General features: G+C 37.1%; 1 protein-coding gene across 1 annotated transcript in view; it reads right to left on the bottom strand.

Moving 5' to 3' along the window:
• The window catches only part of WDR70 (WD repeat domain 70), a 135,216-nt gene that overhangs the window by 98,626 nt on the left and 16,149 nt on the right, over window positions 1–20,441 (bottom strand). The window contains exon 6 of the mRNA XM_066181071.1: window positions 3,199–3,258. Within this exon, the coding sequence (XP_066037168.1) occupies window positions 3,199–3,258 (60 nt within the window). The remainder of the gene's footprint in view (window positions 1–3,198; window positions 3,259–20,441) is intronic.

Raw genomic sequence — 20,441 nt, 5'->3', positions numbered from 1 at the left:
AACTGTCCCAATAAAAACAGCATGTATGAATGAAATTTATTCTTTAAGATGGACAATTTGCTTCCCAGATTTTAGATTTCCTTACATTAAATAGTATGGACTTCTTTGGAGTTTTCTTTTTCCAGTTTCATGGAGAAAAAGTTCACTTAGCTATTTCTTACTTTATCAAAGACTCATTTCTAGTCATCTTCTCCTTTAGGTTCCCGCTGCTCCTGACCAGCTCTGTGCTTGCCACTTTTTAAGCATCACCTCCTAAGGCAGGAACAAGCTGTACCCAAATGTTAATTGCGAAATTAAGCAGGTGAGGCAGAAGGCTGGCCTGGTTAAGCAGGGATCTCTCGGAAACAGGGCAAAAAAGGAAGGTATATATGCCCAGTGGAAACAAGGTCAGGTGACATGGGAAGAATACAGAGATGCTGCTTGCTACTGCAGGGAGAAAATCTATGCAGCCAAAGCTGAACAGAACTGTTGGGGGGGACACAAGGACTATTTTTTTTTCAAGTACATTAATGGTTAAAGGCAGTGTAGAAATAGTATCAGCCCATTACAGGGTAAGGATGGGCACTTCACAAAGAGGTCAGAGACAAAGCAGAGATGTTAAAAGCTTTCTTAGCCTCTGTCTTCTGACGGACCAAGGGGGTCTCAGACCATGACTCTGATAATGATCAACTCCCAGCCCATTCTGCAATTGTGCAGGATCTGCTGCTCCAAGTGGATCCCTACAAACCTATGGAGCCTGATGAGATTCATGTGAGAATCCTCAAAGAGCTGGCTGATCTTATTCCAAAGCCTTTCTTGATGACTTTCAAGCAGTCTTGGGAATCTGGAGAAGTCCCGGCTCGAGAAAGTTGTCCCAGTTTTCAAGAAGGGCAAGAAGAAGGACAATGCAGTCATCAGTCACCACCAGCATGTCTTCATGAGACAAAAGTCTTGCTTATCGAACCTGATTTCCTTTTACAACAAGGTAACCCATCTAATCAATCAGGGGAAGCCAGTTGATGTGACCTTTTTGGATATAAGTAAAGCTTTTGATACTGTCTCTCACAGAGTCCTTCTGGATAAAATATATTAGGAAGAGGTCCTTCACTCAGATGGTGATTGGGCACTGCAGAACGCTCCCCCATGAAAGCTGTCACAGCAGCTGACAGAGTTCAAGAACTGTTTGGACAATGCTCATGGGTACATGGTGTGACTCTTAGGGATGGTGCCATGCAGCTCCAGGAGGTGGACTTGATGATCTTTGTAAGACTCGTTTTAACTCAGAAAATTCTGTGATTCTGTAATGCAAGTACCTCACAGTATTTCAACCATACAATGCCCTAGTATAGCAAACTGTCTGAAACCAGCACTTTCAAGAAAACCAGGATGTGGCAGAAATAATGGCCCTATTGACCCGGCAACTGACTCCTCCTCAATCTAAATATCCTGCTGTAATTCAGAGGCATTCATTTGCAGAAATCTTTTAAAATGTGTTATCTCTTACGTGTTTTTAAAAAGAATATGCCCCTTTTACAACTTAAATGGAAATTTTGAACCCTAGCCATTTCATTCATGATTTCTGACATGCAGAAAAACTGGGCATCTCCAGATTAATCAGGAACACTTAAGTGTTCAATGCAATAACTCCTACCTATATGAGGGAGCAATTATGATATATTAGAAAGCATATATTTCATGTTCTTTCTCATACCCACCTATATATTAAAAGTACCATGAGAAATAACAAAAATATGAAGTTTCATTGGGAACAGAAATTCCTATTACACCGTATACAAGCAAGACAACTGGGAAATTAATCAGGTTTCTGGGAAGACTCTCTAGCTTGGGAAATCTTTCCTGAGATTTCTCAGCTGCACAGGAATAGTCATCATCAAATCCATATTCACAAGATTGAAGAGGTACAGATGGGATATGTAAGTTTAGCTGAAATACAGTACACTGTATGAACATAATGAGAAGACTGTATTTAAAAACATTAAAGCAAAATACCAAAATCAAGATATGAAGTTACTCCCATCCTTATGTGTCTAAGGTCATGGGTAAATGGTTTCACTGTTCTAAAACAAACAAACAAAAAAAAAAACTCCAAAAAGATAGCTCTTCTACAGGAGAGATTTTTTTTTAAAATTTATGTTTCATTTACTGTATCCAGTCTAATCCAACTGTGTTATGTATATATATCCCACATTACAATTCACCTCTGTTCTAGGTGATGACAGCTGCATTCTCCTGCAGTCAAAATATCTCAAAAGTCTTCCAGAACTGTAATTTCCACTTTACAAGGTCTTTTAGTTAGAAATAACATGAGCTTACTCTTTAAGAAGCCATGAAAAGATTTACTGGTTTAATACAGAGAAAAATAAATCAAAGAATTTTACCTAACAAAGTTTGTTAGGACATGTATTCAAGAAACATACTGCAGAAGCAGTTACTATCACATCTAAAATGGGAAATTGATTGCACTAGTACACTACTCTACAAAACCTAGTATTTATAGAAATTAACATGCAAAGCAGTTGCATGCACTGTGTGTACAAAAATCCACTCTATTTTGTTTTAGTGTAATGCAGTACATCTTTTCAGGTCAATCAGCCCACAAAAGCAATTGAATTTATGTTGGAAAATGTGATTATACAGGGATAGAAATATATAGAGCAAAAAAAGGTAGTTCCAAGTTGGATTGTTATTCTTTAAAAGAAAGCAAAGGAGCAGCAGTGGAGACAAAATCAGGAAAATATGCAGTCAAACACAACGAAGAACATGATCTCAAGAAATGGAGAATGGTGTATAAAAGGCACTAAAAGATTGAAGTAGAATGAAGTACTCAGCTGCAAAGAAGTTGTTGGCGATAACATTCTCCTTTAAAACCATGACCAAAGAAAGTTCTAGATTAGACCCATGTCTACATATTAGGAAGGTCTATCCTAGAAGAAAAATTCTAACAGTTACAGAGAACATACTTGATGAAAATGAGACTACAATTTAGTCAAATGGAACCAGACTTACATAATTACAAGAAATTGAGGAGGTGGTCATGAAACACACTTTTGACTGCACTAAGAAAAGACACTGACTAAAATAACAAATCAAGGAAAAATTAATTTCTTGAACTTCAGCTGATAAGTATTTATTAACCTATTTCAGAGACTGGCACAGTTCTAGGAAAGCATGAAGGGTTGAAAACATGTTATCACTTACTGTCTTTGTTCCATGTTGGAGTGTAATTTCATGAGAATCTGGGATTTTCTTCACAGGGTTCTGGAAGAAAAGAAAATTCACCTCTGTGAAAAGAGTACTATCCCCAAAAATACCCACTTATGCAATATATATGTAAAAGTAAGAAGGTTTCCATCACACCAGTCATAGCATGAGGAGGAGAAATAGGAAGATCATAAACCAGAGACCGATTTCACATTTTTATTTGAATGGATATGGTCCCAAAAATATGATGAATAATTGTTTTAAGAATATGACACCATCTTAAGACTAAAACAGCTTTTTAAATTTTTTTTTTTTCCTCTCTGGAAGATATAAATTCACACAGAAAGAAATGTAATGGAAGTACTCAAGTACTTTTGAGCAACTTTCTGCAAAGGTCATTTGAATGATTACCCTCAAAATGCTTATTTATCTAGCACCACTCCAGTTTCCTATAACAGACACTATTTATCCTCTTGAGCTGACATCTTTGGTATAATTTTCTGTTGCCAAAGTATAATTGTAAAATATTTTTAGGCATATTTTATACTACACATTAAATCTCCTGCCTTACCCATCTCTGTCAATCCCTCCACTATTTTTCATGCTTCATAGAAAAATCTCTACAGAATCAGGCTGATTACTTTCATACTTGTTTTATCCTTCTTATCAGTTCCATCTTTTACTTCTCTGATAAAACTAAAACTTGAATTATCTTTGGTTTAGCAACACCTACCCTTCTTCTAACTTTACTGAAACTACAAGAGAGTACATTTAGATTAGGCATTAGTCTTTACTTTGAGGGTTGTTAGGCACTGGCACAGGTTGCCCAGAGAAGCTGTGGATGTCTCATCCCTGGAAATGTTCAAGGCCATGTTGGATGATGCTCTGAGCAATTCAGTCTAGTGGAAGTTGTTTCTGCCCATGGCAGAGGAGTTGAAATTAGATGGTGTTTAAGGGGGGAGGGCATGGAGGTTGTGCATGTGCACTCACGATTTGTCTTCCAGAGCAACCACTTTGCTCACTGAAGCCCATCTGGGAAGCGGCAAAACACCTCTTGCTAATGGGAAGTAGAGAATAAATCTGCTTTCCCTTGTATCCAATGTGTGGCCTTCACTTTTACTTCATTAAACTGCCTTTATCTTGATCCGTATGATTTTGTTCTGTCTTCCTCTCTTCTCTTGCTCCATCCTGCTGAGGATGGGAATGATAAAGCAGCCTGGTGGGCAGCTGGCATCCAGTCGTGGTCAGCCCACCACAGGGTAACAGTAAAGGTTTACCAATAGCTACATATGACATCCAAAAAGGTATGGCCCACATGGCACTAAGTGACCCTTCCACAGACTTGGTGGTTTAGAAGCTGAGAAGCAGATGTAACTCAAAATTCCCAAGCGAAGCTGTGATTATGAAAATGAGTTTATTGTTCAACCGACACTATAAAGCACACAGGCAAAGGTATAATTACAATACAAATCAAGTTTTCAATGCTCCAACATTCCCTACACCGTAAACTGATTATTTGCTGTTCTAGGGATGCAAAAAACTGCCATGTAGCCATGTAGCCATTGCATGCGTTTGCCATCCAAGCACATTCCATAAAAATCTAAGTGTGAAAAGCAAACAGTTTCCAAGATTCACTCACAACAGCCATCACCCACAACAAAAGATGTACTATTTTTTGTGAATCAGAGGCTTTCACAGAAACCATCTGTTGCATTCTTATCTTAATCACAGCAAGGTTGCTTTTCTGCACTGGAATATTACAGAATTTTTCATTTCACATACCTTACCACAAAGGTAGGTATTGCATGTCTATATTGTGTCAGCACTGAATTTAATTTTCAGAGGGTATCTTAACTACTACTTTGAGAGGTTTTCCAGTAAGTCAAAGAAAAAAATAATTTATTAATAAACAAGATTATCTAGAACAAACTTACTTTAATTGGTAGCTCCCTCAGATGACAATAATTAAATCTCCTTTTTCATGAGAAGAGTGAAGCACTAACATGAGAACATTTTTGCTTTACACCACACTCACATTGAACAGTATTCTGGCTACTCATTTTAGGCAAGACGAACAGACAGGAATATATTCTGCCACCTGATAAATCAAACATCCTGAGCCAGAAAGTCAGACACTTGGCGACTGCTACTGGTGCTAAGCTCTGCAGTGTCCAAGGGATGCCTGAAAGTTAAAGTAACTGTTTGGACTATTCAAAACAAACAAAAAAAATTAAGATAACAACATCCAGGAACATATCTTGGCATAACATCTTCAAATTAGGTAAACATTTACAAAAAACCAAGGTGGCTTATCCTATTTTAGTTAATCATGAACTTCCTAAATAACTCAGAATGCTTTATCTCTAATGTGCTACAGCACATATGCACACAAAATAATCAGATGCAACTACCATTTTTCCAGTTATTATACTCGAAAAAATAATGAATGCCATAAAACCCTTTTTTTTTCACTCTTTGAAAGGGAAATATAGCCAATGCATTTATGCTGATTTGGACATCTGGATATCATGTATACTGGAATATTACTATAAGTGTGAAAAAAATGGAAGGATAGAGTTTATCTAAAGTGTACCTGCACTTCCAGGACTTTAGCTGTTGCTTGGATTTCAGATGTTCACTATGATTTCACTAATAATTGTTTTGCAAAATTTGTATTAAAACTAGATTGTGACTAAAACTAGAGGAGATAAAATCTTTACAGGATATCCAGGGGTTTTTTTTGTTGTTGTTGTTATTTTCTTTTAAAGAACGTGAGGAAAAGACAGTATTTTAAATTTTTGCCTCAGCAGAAACAGAAGAGAACAGTTATGGTGTTGATATATTTCCTAATATTTTTACAAAAATTCTCAATTCCCTGGCTGACATAAGATTAATATATATTAAATCTGTGCAATAGTGTACTCTATGACTTCACAGTTTTTTCTCAAAATGAATAGTCTCACCTTAAAAGCAGTTTCTGCAAAGGGACACTGCAGATCAGCATCATATCTGTAGTATGGAGTTTCAATTTTTTCAGGAAATTCCAGCCCTAGTTGAGTGTTACTGAGTTGAGAGTGTCGAACAACAATCTTCTATTTACTGCATCACTGTCAGTAAATATTGTGGGGTTTTTTTCCTTTTTCGAGCTTCCTTAATCTCAAACAATACTCAGAAAATATGCCACTAGCAACTAGAGGCTGAAACTAGATTAGTCTCCCCCAAATGTCTTGAGAGAAATCAAAGAAGAAAACAAAAAAAATCAAATAAGCCAAAACTATTCATTTTTCATGGTCCAGAGAAAGGAAAAATGACACATTTGTACCTAAAGGAACCTCTACTGTTCTGTTTGCAGAGGTTTGTATATAAATGGAAATTATATTGTATGAGAGAGACTTGCAAATTATAAGTAATCTTTCACACATCAGGCCCTTAAATAGGAACTTTTCTGGGTACCCACAATACTATAATTTACAGAGAAAAAACACTTTTTTTTCTCTGTCTTTGCAATTGCAGTTATAAAGGATCATACCCTCTTTGAGAACTTCAATATCATATGCTGCCCTGGAAAAAAATCTGGATTGCTCCTTTGATCTCAGTTCTCCCCTGAAACACTAGCTTCCTGACAATTTGAGAAGACTATCATTTGTGAGAGCAGAACTGTGGCACAGCATGGAGCAAAAAAACGTAAAACTGCAGCTGGTTGAATTAAAAGGTAAGCACTTTCCCTGTCCTGAGCAAGAGAAAAGGTTAAAGCTGGTTTGGCTACTACCTATTTTAGATACCTTTAAGAGAGCCTTTAAATTGATCAGGGAGTTGGAGCACTTCTCTTGTGAGGACAGGCTGAGAGTGTTGCTCAGCCTGGAGAAGAGAATTCTCTGGAGAAACATTATGGCACTTTACTGTATCTGAAGCGGGCCTCAAAAAATCTGGAAGGACTTACCACAAGGACATTTGGCATCAGGTCAAAGGGAAATAGGTTTAAACTGAAAAAGGGGGTAGGATTAGGTTAGATAATATAAAGAAATTCTTCACTGTGAGGGTAGTGAAGCACTGGCACAGGTTGCTGGTGCACAGACCAGGCCTGGACGGGGCTCTGAGCAACCTGGTTTAGTTACAGAGGCATTGGGATGAGATGGTCTTTAAGGTCCTTTTCAATCAAAACCATTCAATAATCGATTCTGTGATTCTACTATTCTAAAAAAACCCCTTCTGCTCCAAGCGTAAACAGACCCTGCTCCTTAGGGTCTCTGGTTTGTTATACTCCACAGGGAAAATGCTGTCTGTTCATGTGGATGAACAGGAAAGCAGGAGTGATGAGAAGGAGGCAGAGCTACCCTTCACAGATTTCACCATTTCTGGTGAAACTACAGGTTTTGCAGAACAAGTATCACACAGGTGGTCTGACACAGATGATTACTGCCTTACTTGAAGACAGACAGAAATGATTGGAATACTAAATGGGCAGCAGGAATAGCTGGTGGAAGTGGAAGGGGGAAAACAAACCCTAGCAACAAATGGTAATACAAGTACCTCCTTCTACTTAAGAACTTAACCTCCCCCCCAAAAAGGTCCCCCAACAGAAGACCATGTTTTCATCATTCAAATCTCAGGCCTTCTGGCAACTAAGAAAAAAGGGCTTTGTGGTTTTGTGCCTTTTGTTTAAATACATAACGTTCATGTTTTCTTTCAACTTTTTTAAAGCTTATTCTCTTCCTATCCAAAATGACTGTTATGCATGGAAAAGTAAATGTCACACTGCTGGAGGGGCAAGGTGAGGAAGGCAGGAAAATTTTAGACGGTTTGAAAGGTTTTTATTTTGTACACCAGCATACAGACTGACAGTGCTGAAATCTGCCTTGTGACCAGATACTAACAATTTCCTCCCTCTTCTGTTTTCTTCAGCAAAGCATTCAAAATCGTAAGTGCAATTAAGAGTAATCTAGATGACAGGAAAGAGTTAAGATAAATGTAATTTCTTAAAAATGTGTTCATACTGTAAATTATGTTACATACAGAAAGAGAATGCCCTTAAAAAATATGGGCAGAAACTCATCAACAATCACAACAGAAAGGATGGGATATCTGACACAGAAATTCCCAAAGCAGACAGGTACAACAGCACAAGCTCTTCACAAAATCATGGAATGGTCAGGTTTGGAAGGGACTTCTGAAGATCATCCAGTCCAACCCTTCTGCCAAGGCAGATTCACCTGTAGCAGGTGACACAGGAATTCAGCCAAGGTGGATTTTGAGTATCTCCAGAGAGGGAGACTCTATGGGCAGCCTGTAATGTTTAGACAGATAAAATACCACAGAAAACCAGTGAATTCTGGAGATAAGCCAATGTTTATCTTGACCACCAAAGAAATCTGGTCTAACTGCTGCAGTATCTAGGCACAAACATATGTTAATACAAATAGCAGAAGACTTCAACTCATGCTTGTTGTTGCTTGTTATTGTCTGTATCAAAATGTGTTCGGTTTACAGATCAAGTATTCTTTCTCAAACATCACTTAAAATACAATCTAAAATCTTTTTTTCAGTGTAAAGAAGTTCCAGAACTCCATAAAACTTCACAGGGGGACACTTGCACAACTTTCTTGAATTGGAATGAACCTCAGGTCCACAATCAAGCAGTTTTTTCCTTACTACCTCACATCCAACTTCAATATGAAAGTGAAGGAAATTAAGAGACTATTTTGGTGATGATGGAGAGAACAGAACCCTGTTCTGTTCTTCAATATTAAGTCTGAAACATTATTTGAAGAGAGATAAAAGGAGGTTAAGGGGAGTATTTCACAAATCTGGAAGAAAACATCCCTCAACTCCTCTTTTCAAACTAGATAAGTATTTTCAGCTGTTAGGCACTCAGATGAATTTTCCATGACAGCAGTGAAAGGTGAAGGCAGTAGTAAGCGTTCTAAATTATTTTTTCTGGTTTTTTTAAACCAGTGTTTCAAACAACACACAGTGATTTCATGTTTTGTTCCACAATCATGCACTGATTAAAACCACACTACTTGTAAAATTGGCAGGTTTTCCAAGTCACAATTTTTCACTCTTTCCCTCTGTAAATTAAACTGAAAATAACTATGCAAAATATACACTAAGGTTGCACAAGAGAACACTCAAGAGAAAGACAGAATATGAAAAACTACAACATGAGAGATGGGCAAGATGCTGTTCTACAGCAACAGAAAAATGTAAATTTTGGGGGGTTTAAAAGAGTGCATTACCCACAAACTTCCATGCAGAAGGAAGCATACAGATTTGAAAGGACATTTCAACAACTTTTAATTTCCTCTCTTTTAGGTGTAGGAATTGACAGATGTATTCTCATGCAGACTTGCATGTTATTAAACTCAGCTTGGCCCAGATTCATATAATCCGAGTTTCTAAATGTGATGCATCTAAATATGGAAACAACTTTAATCAGACTTCCTATAGAGTCTTCAAAAATAAGCAAACAATTCAAGAAAAAGAATCAGTGTACCTTAAAAACAAAATCATTTTGAAACCTTTCCTCTTTGACAATTATTCAGGAAACTGCAAAGCATCTGAATTCCTAGCATAGGTTCCTTGATTATGTTGGATGAATTAGAGCACGTGTGTCTGTATTACCTAAATTTCTGGTCTGAAGATAAAGGAAAACATACTGGAAAAGAGGAAGATGCATGCAAACACTGGTATGAATTATCTTGGCTGGCATTCCCACAAAATATCCATTACTCATGGAAAAACATAGATAACTATAACTGAATGCAGAAAATCTTCAAAATTAACCGAAATATCAGAAGGGCCATACAAAATGATACTGTTCCCAATTTCCAGCCTTTAACGTAGGTAAGTCGAAACAGCACATAATTTACATCTTGAATTTTAAGTACAGGAAGATCAAAGAGATATTATTCTTTCCTTTAGTGAACTAAGAGGTATTGCTTCAGTGTGCATTCAAGAATTAAAAGGTGCTTTAAGTAGATTAACTTCCATTCAAATACCTACAGGAAGTAAATTTAATTATTCAACATGGAAAAAGTACTGTGTCCAGCTTCTTCCAACATCATCGAATTCACAGATTTGTGTAATTTTTCTCTTACAATCTGAACCTGTTTTGTCAGGTTCAACCGGAAAGGGAAAAGACCATAGATAAATCCTTATTCCACCATGACTGCCTAAATTTTTAATGTTATTATAATCCAAATACAGCATATTTTATTAGATGTTGGGTCAAATGGTAACTCAGAGACTGTGCCATGACACAACAGGTAACATCAATTAACTCTCTCTTCCCTTTCATGCCACTTACCAGCATACCCCTTTCAGAAAAGACTGCAATGGCTTAGCAGTTTAGAAAAGGTACTACAAATAAAATCTCACCATGTTTACAAGCACCATTTTTAGACATAAATATCATACTTCTAAAGTACAGCAAAAAACCTGCTTGATCTGTCTTCTGGGGGGTACTTTCAGACAGATTTCAGGAGGTTGCTGTTTTTCATCTAGATTCCAAAATCTCATTCAGATAAATTTCTAAAATTTGTAACAAGCCCTTGATTTATAAAGTCATAGTTTATATTAATGACTATGACCTCGGAATTGTTTTCACACTGTATACAAAAGTAATTCTCTTGAGCGTTTTCTAAAACAAGTTATAATCATTGATAAAACTGATTTAAATCTAAAATTGCCTGGAGTCATTCAAGTTTCCTCTGCAGTTTCTGGGAGACAGGTTTACTTAAGCTGAGTATTCCAGTTACATTCCACTCATATAACCACCCACCTGTTTCATCTTTATCTTCTGAGTCACAAATGGGTATAAATACAAATAGTTCAAATTTGCTGAAACTGTATGTACAACTGCCACATACCACCAAAAAGTACCCATGTTTAGTCAAGCCACAGTTTTACTACAGTAAAAAAATACAAAACATTACTGCTACCTGCCATGTTAGGAATGAAAAAAATCTCTGGCATTTTCAGTCAGGCATATCCTTTATTAAGGTCATTCCATAGAGCTGAATAAAGTACTTTGTTTTAACATAATGGAATACTTCCATTTACTCTGCAACAGTAAAACAGCTCACACAACCATAGGTCAGCTGACAATGAGGAGAAATAAAACAAACTCTGGAAGTTCTGTTCAGGTTCGTAGGTTTCCAAACCATAGCTTAATTATGAAATCAGAAAGGACAAATAATTGTGAACTTTAAAGTCTTTGGAGTAGAAGTGCCAAGCGTTTAGTTCAGATGCAAACAGGCATTCACCTATTTTACATTCGGCTTGTGTAGAATTTTGTACCACAGAGTCCATGTGGGATTTCTACCACAAGGAATATGCCATAAAAGGCACCCATGGAAGAATCCAAAACCAAAACATACAATGCACAACCAGACTGAACTTAACATTCATTAATGCATAACATTTTTCAGCCTGCTAGCCAGTTCACTTAATTCTTTACATTAAACTTGCAACCAAACATTTTTTATCTAAACTATACAGACACTTTATCATTACCACCATTTGGCAAACTTTAGGGAATAAAGAGCATGAAATTCTTTCACCTGACTCACCAAGATAAACCATGAACACTTAGATGTTTTTCACTCGTTAGAATAGCTTTACTGTTCTCTAGATTTAACCTCTGTCAAAATAAAAGTACTTATGAAGTATCTTACAATTTAGAAACATTTAAGAAGTTAAACATGTTTTTTCAAAAAAATATTCCTCCCGTCTATATATTTAAAAAGTCAATACTATTACTAAGCTGTCTTAGGTCTTGTAACTGAAAAAAACATGTTGAAACCAGGTAGAGCAGTGTTGCTTATCTTTGCCCAAATGAGTCAGTGCTACTTATCAAATGGTAGAGCGCTGCTTATCTCTCTTCATTGTTCCACTACCCCATGGGGATATCTTATACTAATGGACCATTAAAGCTCACATACGACATGACACATTACATCATACTATTGTAAGATGCTCCATGCAGAGAGGAGGAGCCAAACCATCTTCATCTAGATAAAAAAGAGCCACAAGTGCCACCAGGTATCCAGTTTTCCACCAGATCCTTCGAAGAAGACCGGACCCATCTCATCATTACTAGACCCTTTCTTTGACGGGACCATCTCTGCCCCAACAGAACCACATCTGCCACTCCAAGAGGGCTTACTCTGGACTGCTTCCAACACCCTGACGAACAGGGCATCAGGTTGTATTTCTGACTCTGTCAAAGTTTTCGAGGATTTCCTGTTTGTTTGCTTGCTTGCTTGCTTATTCTTCTGTACTGCAGCATTTGTATTTTTTTTTTATATCCCTAGTAAAGAACTGCTATACCTATTCCCAAAATCTTTGTAATTTGTAATAATTTGGAAAAGGGGTGAAGGGTCTTACATTCCAAGAGAGACTCCAACCTTCCCTAGCAAATACCAGTCTATCTAAACCAAAACATAAGCCTTTGTAATTCATGCAGCAAAACCCAATTTTAGTTACATGCACTTCTATGGAAGTACATTAAAATTACATACACAGTAGAATAAGTATTAAAGCTTCTTTTGAAAGTTGTGTAAGCAGTGAAATTAAGTCCATCAACAGCAATACAATCTTGGGCTCATCAAAACTTTAATAAATTTTGCAACCAATAGATGATCAGTATTTGGCATTGCTACATAAAGCAGAAATGGTATTACTACACCTGAAATAAATTGCATTTTTCCTCTCATCAAAAAAAGAGCCTTATGCCCATTTTCTGACTTATGGTGAACATGTTAGTATAGAATTTCATAAGCATCAGGATAATACAAGCTCTATACCAATATAACAGCAACCTCATTAGCAAGCCACTATTTAAAGACAATTAAGTCTTTTAAATTGTTTGTGATTCAATGACCAAAATTGAAACAATACACCATTGGTGTAGCCCAATCCTTGACCACTGACTGTACAATTTATTTCACTTCTACATCCCTCAGTTTCTTCATCTTAAAATGGGAAAAAATAATACCTATTTCAAGGAATCTGCTATAAGGTTTCCAGCAATGATGGTGAAGTTTTTCACATTCCCTAGGGATGATGTTGTTCTTAGCAAACATACTACCATCAGCAAACTAAACCATTACAGCTTAAGAGAGAGATACCTAAAGACTCAACTTTTTAACAGCTCTACAGCTGTTATTGTGAAACATGTTCGTTCAAAAGTTTATGTTAGGACCTTGAGAGACAGAAATTTATGTATAACATCCTACCTAGTGACAATAACTGCAGCTGTCTACAAATTTACCAAATAATTAGGGTAAGGAATTAAAAGTGTGTGTGTGTGTGTGTGTGTGTGTGTGTGAGCAAGTCATGCAAAGATCTGCAACCACACGGTGAAGGTAGGGGGACAAGGGTTAAAAATTACAACATGTCTCTGTTACTGCAGGAAGGAAGAACAATTTCCTATGTAGCTTCCACAGCTGGTTCCAATTCCATTACTGTTTCGATTACTAATTCTCCCATGCCACCCATAAATTACCTTCAAAACTTTAATATTTAAGCTCTCTTATAGCAGCACAATTTTATGTAATGTGACATGAGAATAAATTGCTAAGTGACTTTAACTATGCACCTGGAAAGAGGAAAACATACATTTATATTTTATGGACTTGAGGTCCATGCTTGGTAGAAACACACCTTCCTTCATGCTTCACTCAGATATATTCTTTAATGTGAAGCTTGTGGCAGAAGAAAGCAGAGTATTAGGGCTAGATTATGTACCTCATATTGCTAAAATAGTTGTAATACCCAACAACACTGCAATAATTTTCAAGATGTTTAAGGCAAGTACTAAGCACTAGGTTAAAAATAGTAACCAGTATGAATATCTTGGCTTTATTTGGAATCATAAAGCAAATAATTGTAAAATGCTGTGTCCAACAATTATGAAACATGCTTGTCTTCTATGCATTTATATGGTACATTTTACTACAGTACCTCTATATGTTGAGATTCCTCCAGAATATCATATCAAAAATACTGATTCCCATGCATGTAATGTAGTCTGAAAATTCCAAATGATTGCAATTAAACCTGACAGGACACACAACTAGAGAGAGACTGATTCCTACAAAGCAATCAAACTATAACTGTTCAGTATGGCTCAGCTCTGGGTTATACAGGTAAAGAACAAAGACCTCAGCACATCTTTCAGCAGAATGCCGCCCATCTTAAATCCAACACTTACTATAGTAATTCCTCAAAGGGCCTGAAGTATATGAGTAGACAAGCAATGCTTTCACTTTTTAACCCAGACTTAGACAAAGATCCATTGTCTTGCCAACAGACAACATTTTAGCTGTGTGCACAGAAAAAGAACATAAAATGTCAACATCACACCTTACTGAAATGCCTCATTTCGCAGATTTTAACTGATTGTATTTAAGATCTCATGCATCTTTCTACCCTCATGACATACAGAAAATGTAAATTAGATACAACTTATGATATCTCTCCTTATTCAACAGGTTTTTTGATCTTCACAAGGAGTTGCTGATGATACTCCTTACCATACAAAATTACTTGAGTTATGGGAAAAATCTTCTTCCTTTTACAATCTAAAGTTTAAGTTTGGATTTTATGATTCAAATGAAATTGCTATTACTGTGTAAATAATAAACTTGTTAACCTAGCTGAAATGAATTAACAATAATATGCATCTTCAATTTGGTCCTAATAGACAGTTACCAATATATTTTTAGTTCGTACCAATCTAGTACTAAAATGGCAACTTCAGATACTCAAACTCTGCAATTATTTTCTTTGCAAGAGTCAGGAAAGAAAAGTACAGTCCATAGATATAAAGAACTCCAGATTTCAAACCACATATCTACAGTGTGTCTGCTTGTCCTGGGTTTTTGTATAGAATGTGCACAAAGTATTCTCTCACCATCTTCATGAACTGTTGAATCCAGGTGGGGCAGTGTTTTCCCAGACCCCCTCCCTCTGGGCCACTATCTTCTGTTAATGGCCCATCAAATGCCTTGCCCATGACTCACAGATAACTCCCTCCGGGAGCTATCTCTGTTTAATGGGCCATCAAGGACCCCCTGCATGACCCGTCATCCCATTGTGAGATGCTCGGCCCAGAGGGAGGAACCAAGCATTCTCACCTGGATATAATCTGGGGTTTGGGACAGTACAGGGGGCCCTGACCCACTGGATTCCCAGAGGAGCACAGCTACCAGACCTTTCTACAAGATCACTGCTTCAGGAAGACCACCTCATCTGGATTGCTTCCATCACTCTGCTCAGGTTGTATTCTGACTCTGTCAGTAGTCTTTTGTATTATTGCATCTATTTTATTTTACTTTCTTTCCTTTCTTCCTATTAAATTGTATCTCTGACTTGGAGCCTCTCATTTGTTTTGCTTTCAAACCACTATACTGCTGTAAAATTTTCCATATGACAATTGCTTTCGTGCTTGTATGTTTTAAAAAGGACAAAATGACCCACCTTGCAGTGCTATGTTGATACTCCAGTAAATATAGTAGATTTGTTTATTAAGCCACTCAGATTTCACCAAGACAGAAATCATTATTAATGCGTATTATTTGCAATCATTGAATAGTTTAAGTTGATAGGGACCTGTAAAGGCCACCTAGTCCAACGCCCCCGCAATGAACAGGGATATCTTCAACTGCATCAAGTTGCACAGACCAACCTAATGCAGTTGAAGTTCAATACGGACTTGAATTTCATTTTCAGGGATGGGGCATATACCATCTCTCTATGGGGTAACCTCTCCCAGTGCTCTGCCGGTCTCAGTGTAAAAAACCACATATCTAAGCTAAATCAACCCTCTTTTAGCTCAATGCCGTGATGCCTTGCTCAATAACTACAGACCCTGCTAAAATGTTTGTCCCCATCTTTCTTGTGGAGCTCCTTTAGGTACTGGTAGGCTGCAGAAAGGTCTCCTCAGTGCCTTCTCTTCTTCAGGTCCCAATTCTGTCAGCCTTTTCCTCATTTAAAAGGAATGCACCCTCTGAGCGTCTTTGTGGCCCTTCCCTGGACTCATTCTGAAAGGTCCCTGTCCTTCTTTTTATGCTGGTGACCCCAGAGCTGGATGCAGAGCTCCAGGTGGGTCTCACCAGAGTAGAGCAGAAGGGCAGAATCCCCTCCCTCCCCTGCTACCCACAGGGCTCTGAATGCAGCCCAGGTTTTGGGGCTGCAAGCACACATTGCAAGGTCATTTCCAGCTTTTCATTCCCAAGTTCTTCTTGGCAGGGTTGCTCTCCATGCCTTTGTCCTCCTGGGATGTAAAAACAAACAAAAAAAAACCCACAATAAGGGGACAAAAAAATAACAAGCTTTGTGTACAATGCCTATGCTAGAAGTACAGTCTTGCTGTTGTTGAGAAAATAGATCCACATGATCTGATATTTCATACCTCCTGGCTGACTGATTGGTGAGGTTCCTAGGGAACGCATGACTCTATAACTACTGTTTCCATCAAAAAAACAACCTCAAAAAATCCTCTAGCAGATCTTCCCCTGCAATAAGCAAGTCCAACATGCTATTCTATCAAAAAAGAAACGTAAGTACAAAATAGGCCAGAAATGTGCGTGAGAGAAGCAGAGAGCTTATAAACACTTACTGGCTTTTCACAGGAAAGGCTGAAATGGTGGGAAGGAACATACGACTAATAAAACAATCTGAATCAAATGCAGTCCAAGATTTTTCGCTCACATTTGTTCAAATTCCTTGTCATGGACAAATTCCAGATAACTCATAAGGAAGCCAAAACAAGGATTCCCAATTTCACATAGTTTGCTGCACTCAGGCAGAATTTAACTCCTGTTTCTGGAATTCATTCTGTAAGCCCAAATTCTTCAAATTAACCTCATGTTTGACATCCCCCTTGAATGTGTGATCCACAAAATGACATAGTTTACTTCTGAAACTAATGCTATCTCATGTAACACCTAATGCTGTCCCAGACTTGACTGTTTCCCATTCTCTTAAGAATTTACATTTCACCTCTTGGGAGCCACGCAAAATGGACAGCAGACATGCTTCCAAAACAAACTGTTTTACAGTGAGTTTTTCAATGCCATTATTCTGTTTGCAGAAAGATAGCAAAGTACAGGTCATTTGAAGGCACTCTTCTTTACATGCCTGCTTTCAGAATTTACCTGGCCTTCCATGTCATATATTTCAGGCACTCTGGATCCTTACCAGAAGTAATATCCAGTCTGAGACAGCAAAAATGGATCTCCATGTAGGGAATGACGGCAACCCCTTGTCTTTAGGTTCTTCTCATGAGACCTGATAAACCCCTATAGACAGGGAGAAACCGCCTTCATTTTACTTAGTGGTAAAATTAGGGAGTCTAGTATTCACTACATAAATCAATTCTTTCAGAAATGACTGTGTAGGGCAATCTATTAAAATGGGAACACCTTTAAAATGCAGAAACCCTGACACCGGGTAAATTGTTCCTACCTGTGAACCACTTACCCTCAGAATTTCAGTGTAATACAAAATTAAAGAAATAGAGAAAGCAAAAGAATCCTGCTTTTAAAACAAAATCAATTTGAGACAAAAAGGTACAATAATTATTAAAACCTACTATAAGTTACTCATGCATTCTGAAATCCTCACAGTCACTATGATACTGAACAATTCCAGTAGCATAGACTATAGGTGAGGGAACAAGCTAGAAAGAGTGAGCAAATACATATAAATAGATTTTTGCAGCTGGTTGTGGATATCAAGGACTTACAAGTATCTATTAATACTGACAGGGACTGGGCAGAAGAAACTGCATTATGAAAAATTTGCACAATCAAAGGAGTGGGAGAGTTTTGGCTAAGACACTGGAATTTTTCATAAGGTTACATATTTTCTTCAAATGATATTTACTGTTCTAGCTTACACAAACTTGCTCTCAAAGAACTCATATAACCAATAAGCTATAATATGAACTACACACAATTTAACCTATCCACCCCAAAGGATGAAAGACCTGACATGACCTTCTTAGAACCTGCAATTACAACAAGGTATGGTATGTTAAGCCTCATGCTTACAATGTAAGCCCTTCTCACTGTTAAAGTGCCAAGCTGAGATTATTGTCAGTGTGCCTCCTGCATGCCTTTTCAGCAAGAATGGCACACAGCAAGGTCAGGCAGTGCAGTGTCAGGGGCTGCCACAGAGTATTTTCAAAGCCCCGACAAAATCTAAAGCTGGGTTATTTTCTTTGATGAAAGATGAGTTGTTACAGGTTAAAGATAAATTGAATATTCTTTATTCAACTGATTTCAAATAGAAACATTCCGCATATGTTTGGATCTCATCAGCTCTTCGCCTGCAAGACAAACTTCCAAACACAGAAAGCCTACACCTACCCAATGATCTTTCTTTAAGATGATCTGTGGCTCAATGACTCCTCATTTAATTTTCTTTATCTACAAAAACTTCAATACCTACAAGGAGCTTTGAACCAAAAACAAAGGAAGAACTAGGAAGTTCTAGTTACTGGGAAATTCTCCTGCTCAATTTAGTTCTGAAAATGAGCCAATTACCTTTGTAGCTATGTAATCATAAGAGAAAACACAGTGTAAAAATACTTTTTCATTCACATACAAATTCGGTTTAAAACGCTTCAAAAATATATATCACTATCTAATATTCCAAAAAAGTGAACACACAAGAAGTGCCAATATTGACTCCAGAAAAAAAAAAATCTTTTTACTGTATTTGGAAAGCAAGTAGGTTTGATAAATACATAACCATCAGAAGGAAACATGAATCTGCAATCCTACATTTTTCTTTTTCTCACCATACTTCGGAAATTTTCAACACTTTAAAGTATTACTCAGAGTAACACTAACTCTTCTTCAGACACCCACCCACAAGATGCAGCTAGACACAAAACTTCACCAGAGTACTTGGGTAACTTCTGTGATATTTTCCCACCCACTCAAACTTGGTTGCAGAGTCCATCATGAGGATAATCCCTCAAAATACTAGACAGAATTGCAGCTTCCATTAGTTCCTACACTATGAGACAATTCTCAGGAGGTAAACTAATGCAAATTGCATTAAACTACAGAGTTAAACTACAGCTGACAGCTATTACATTTTTTGCAGGATAGGACCAGTTTTCATAACTATCATGTGAATTGGGCAGATGCTTATTTAAAATAGCTTTATAAATAGCATAGTTATAACTGGTTTAGATTTAGTGACATTCATTTTTCTCAGAGGAATTAATATTTCTGCTGAAAATGCATTGAATTATTTTAGTACTACTCATTCATTGAAAAACAGAACGCAGTTTCTTATTTGGACAACAAGACTTTGAGAAATCACAGGAAACTACCATTAGGCTTTCTCATAAATTCACTGTCTATTCAATGTATCATAATTGTCTTCCCTAAGAGAAACAATTTATGGACAGCAACTGGACTGAGCTTTGTACCATTAATTTAGAGATAATTGAAAGGATCTGCCTTTAAAATTGCAGTTGTCCAATGCAAAAATTTTACTACTTACAGGCTTGCACTGTCACAAATATAAACATTTGTTATTTTTAAAATATTTTTCATTAATTCCTTTACAGAAAGTAGAAAAAATAGGAAGAGTCACAAGAGATAGGGATACAAGCAGGAATGGGACAGAGAGGATCAACAAAATGCCTGATCCCTAAAAGGCACCTTATGAAGAGGAATCAAATATGACAGAGTACTGGTCTAAAAAAAAAGGAAAAAAAAAAAAACCAAACCAACTGGCTGTCCTCACCAAAGAAACTGCTAGATAAGGCAGTATTTAATCACAGAACAGAGAAACAACTCTGAAGGACTCTGAGAAAAGAAATGTAATAAATGCCAAGTTAAAACAAATGAAGTTATTAAAACAAGTAGTTATTATACCATTGACAGGAAGGAAATCCATGTCAGAATTTTAAACTATTTTCTATTGAGATGTACTGTGAAGTTGAATCTGGCATTGTTATTTCTATAATTTAAATTTGGATGATACACTTCTAATGAGTCAAAAATTATCACACTCTTATGTGTGACCCAGCATTTAACCTTGTGTGCCTGCATACCTATGCATGCCATCCAAATGAGACAGCATTTTTTAAACATGAGGAAAAGTAAATGTACAGAGAAAACCACAAGTGATCCAAGAAAAGCAACCAGTACATGGGGGTTTACATCTTCTCCAGAATTTTAATATTTGTGATAGGAAAAATTTATGGAGAT

Source organism: Chamaea fasciata, unplaced genomic scaffold (genome assembly GCF_029207755.1).
Source record: "Chamaea fasciata isolate MVZ Bird 193981 ecotype frontalis unplaced genomic scaffold, bChaFas1.0.hap1 SCAF_4, whole genome shotgun sequence".
Taxonomy (NCBI): Eukaryota; Metazoa; Chordata; class Aves; order Passeriformes; family Sylviidae; genus Chamaea; species Chamaea fasciata.
The sequence above is the reverse complement of the archived record's forward strand: the minus strand, read 5'-3'. Positions and strand labels throughout refer to the sequence as shown.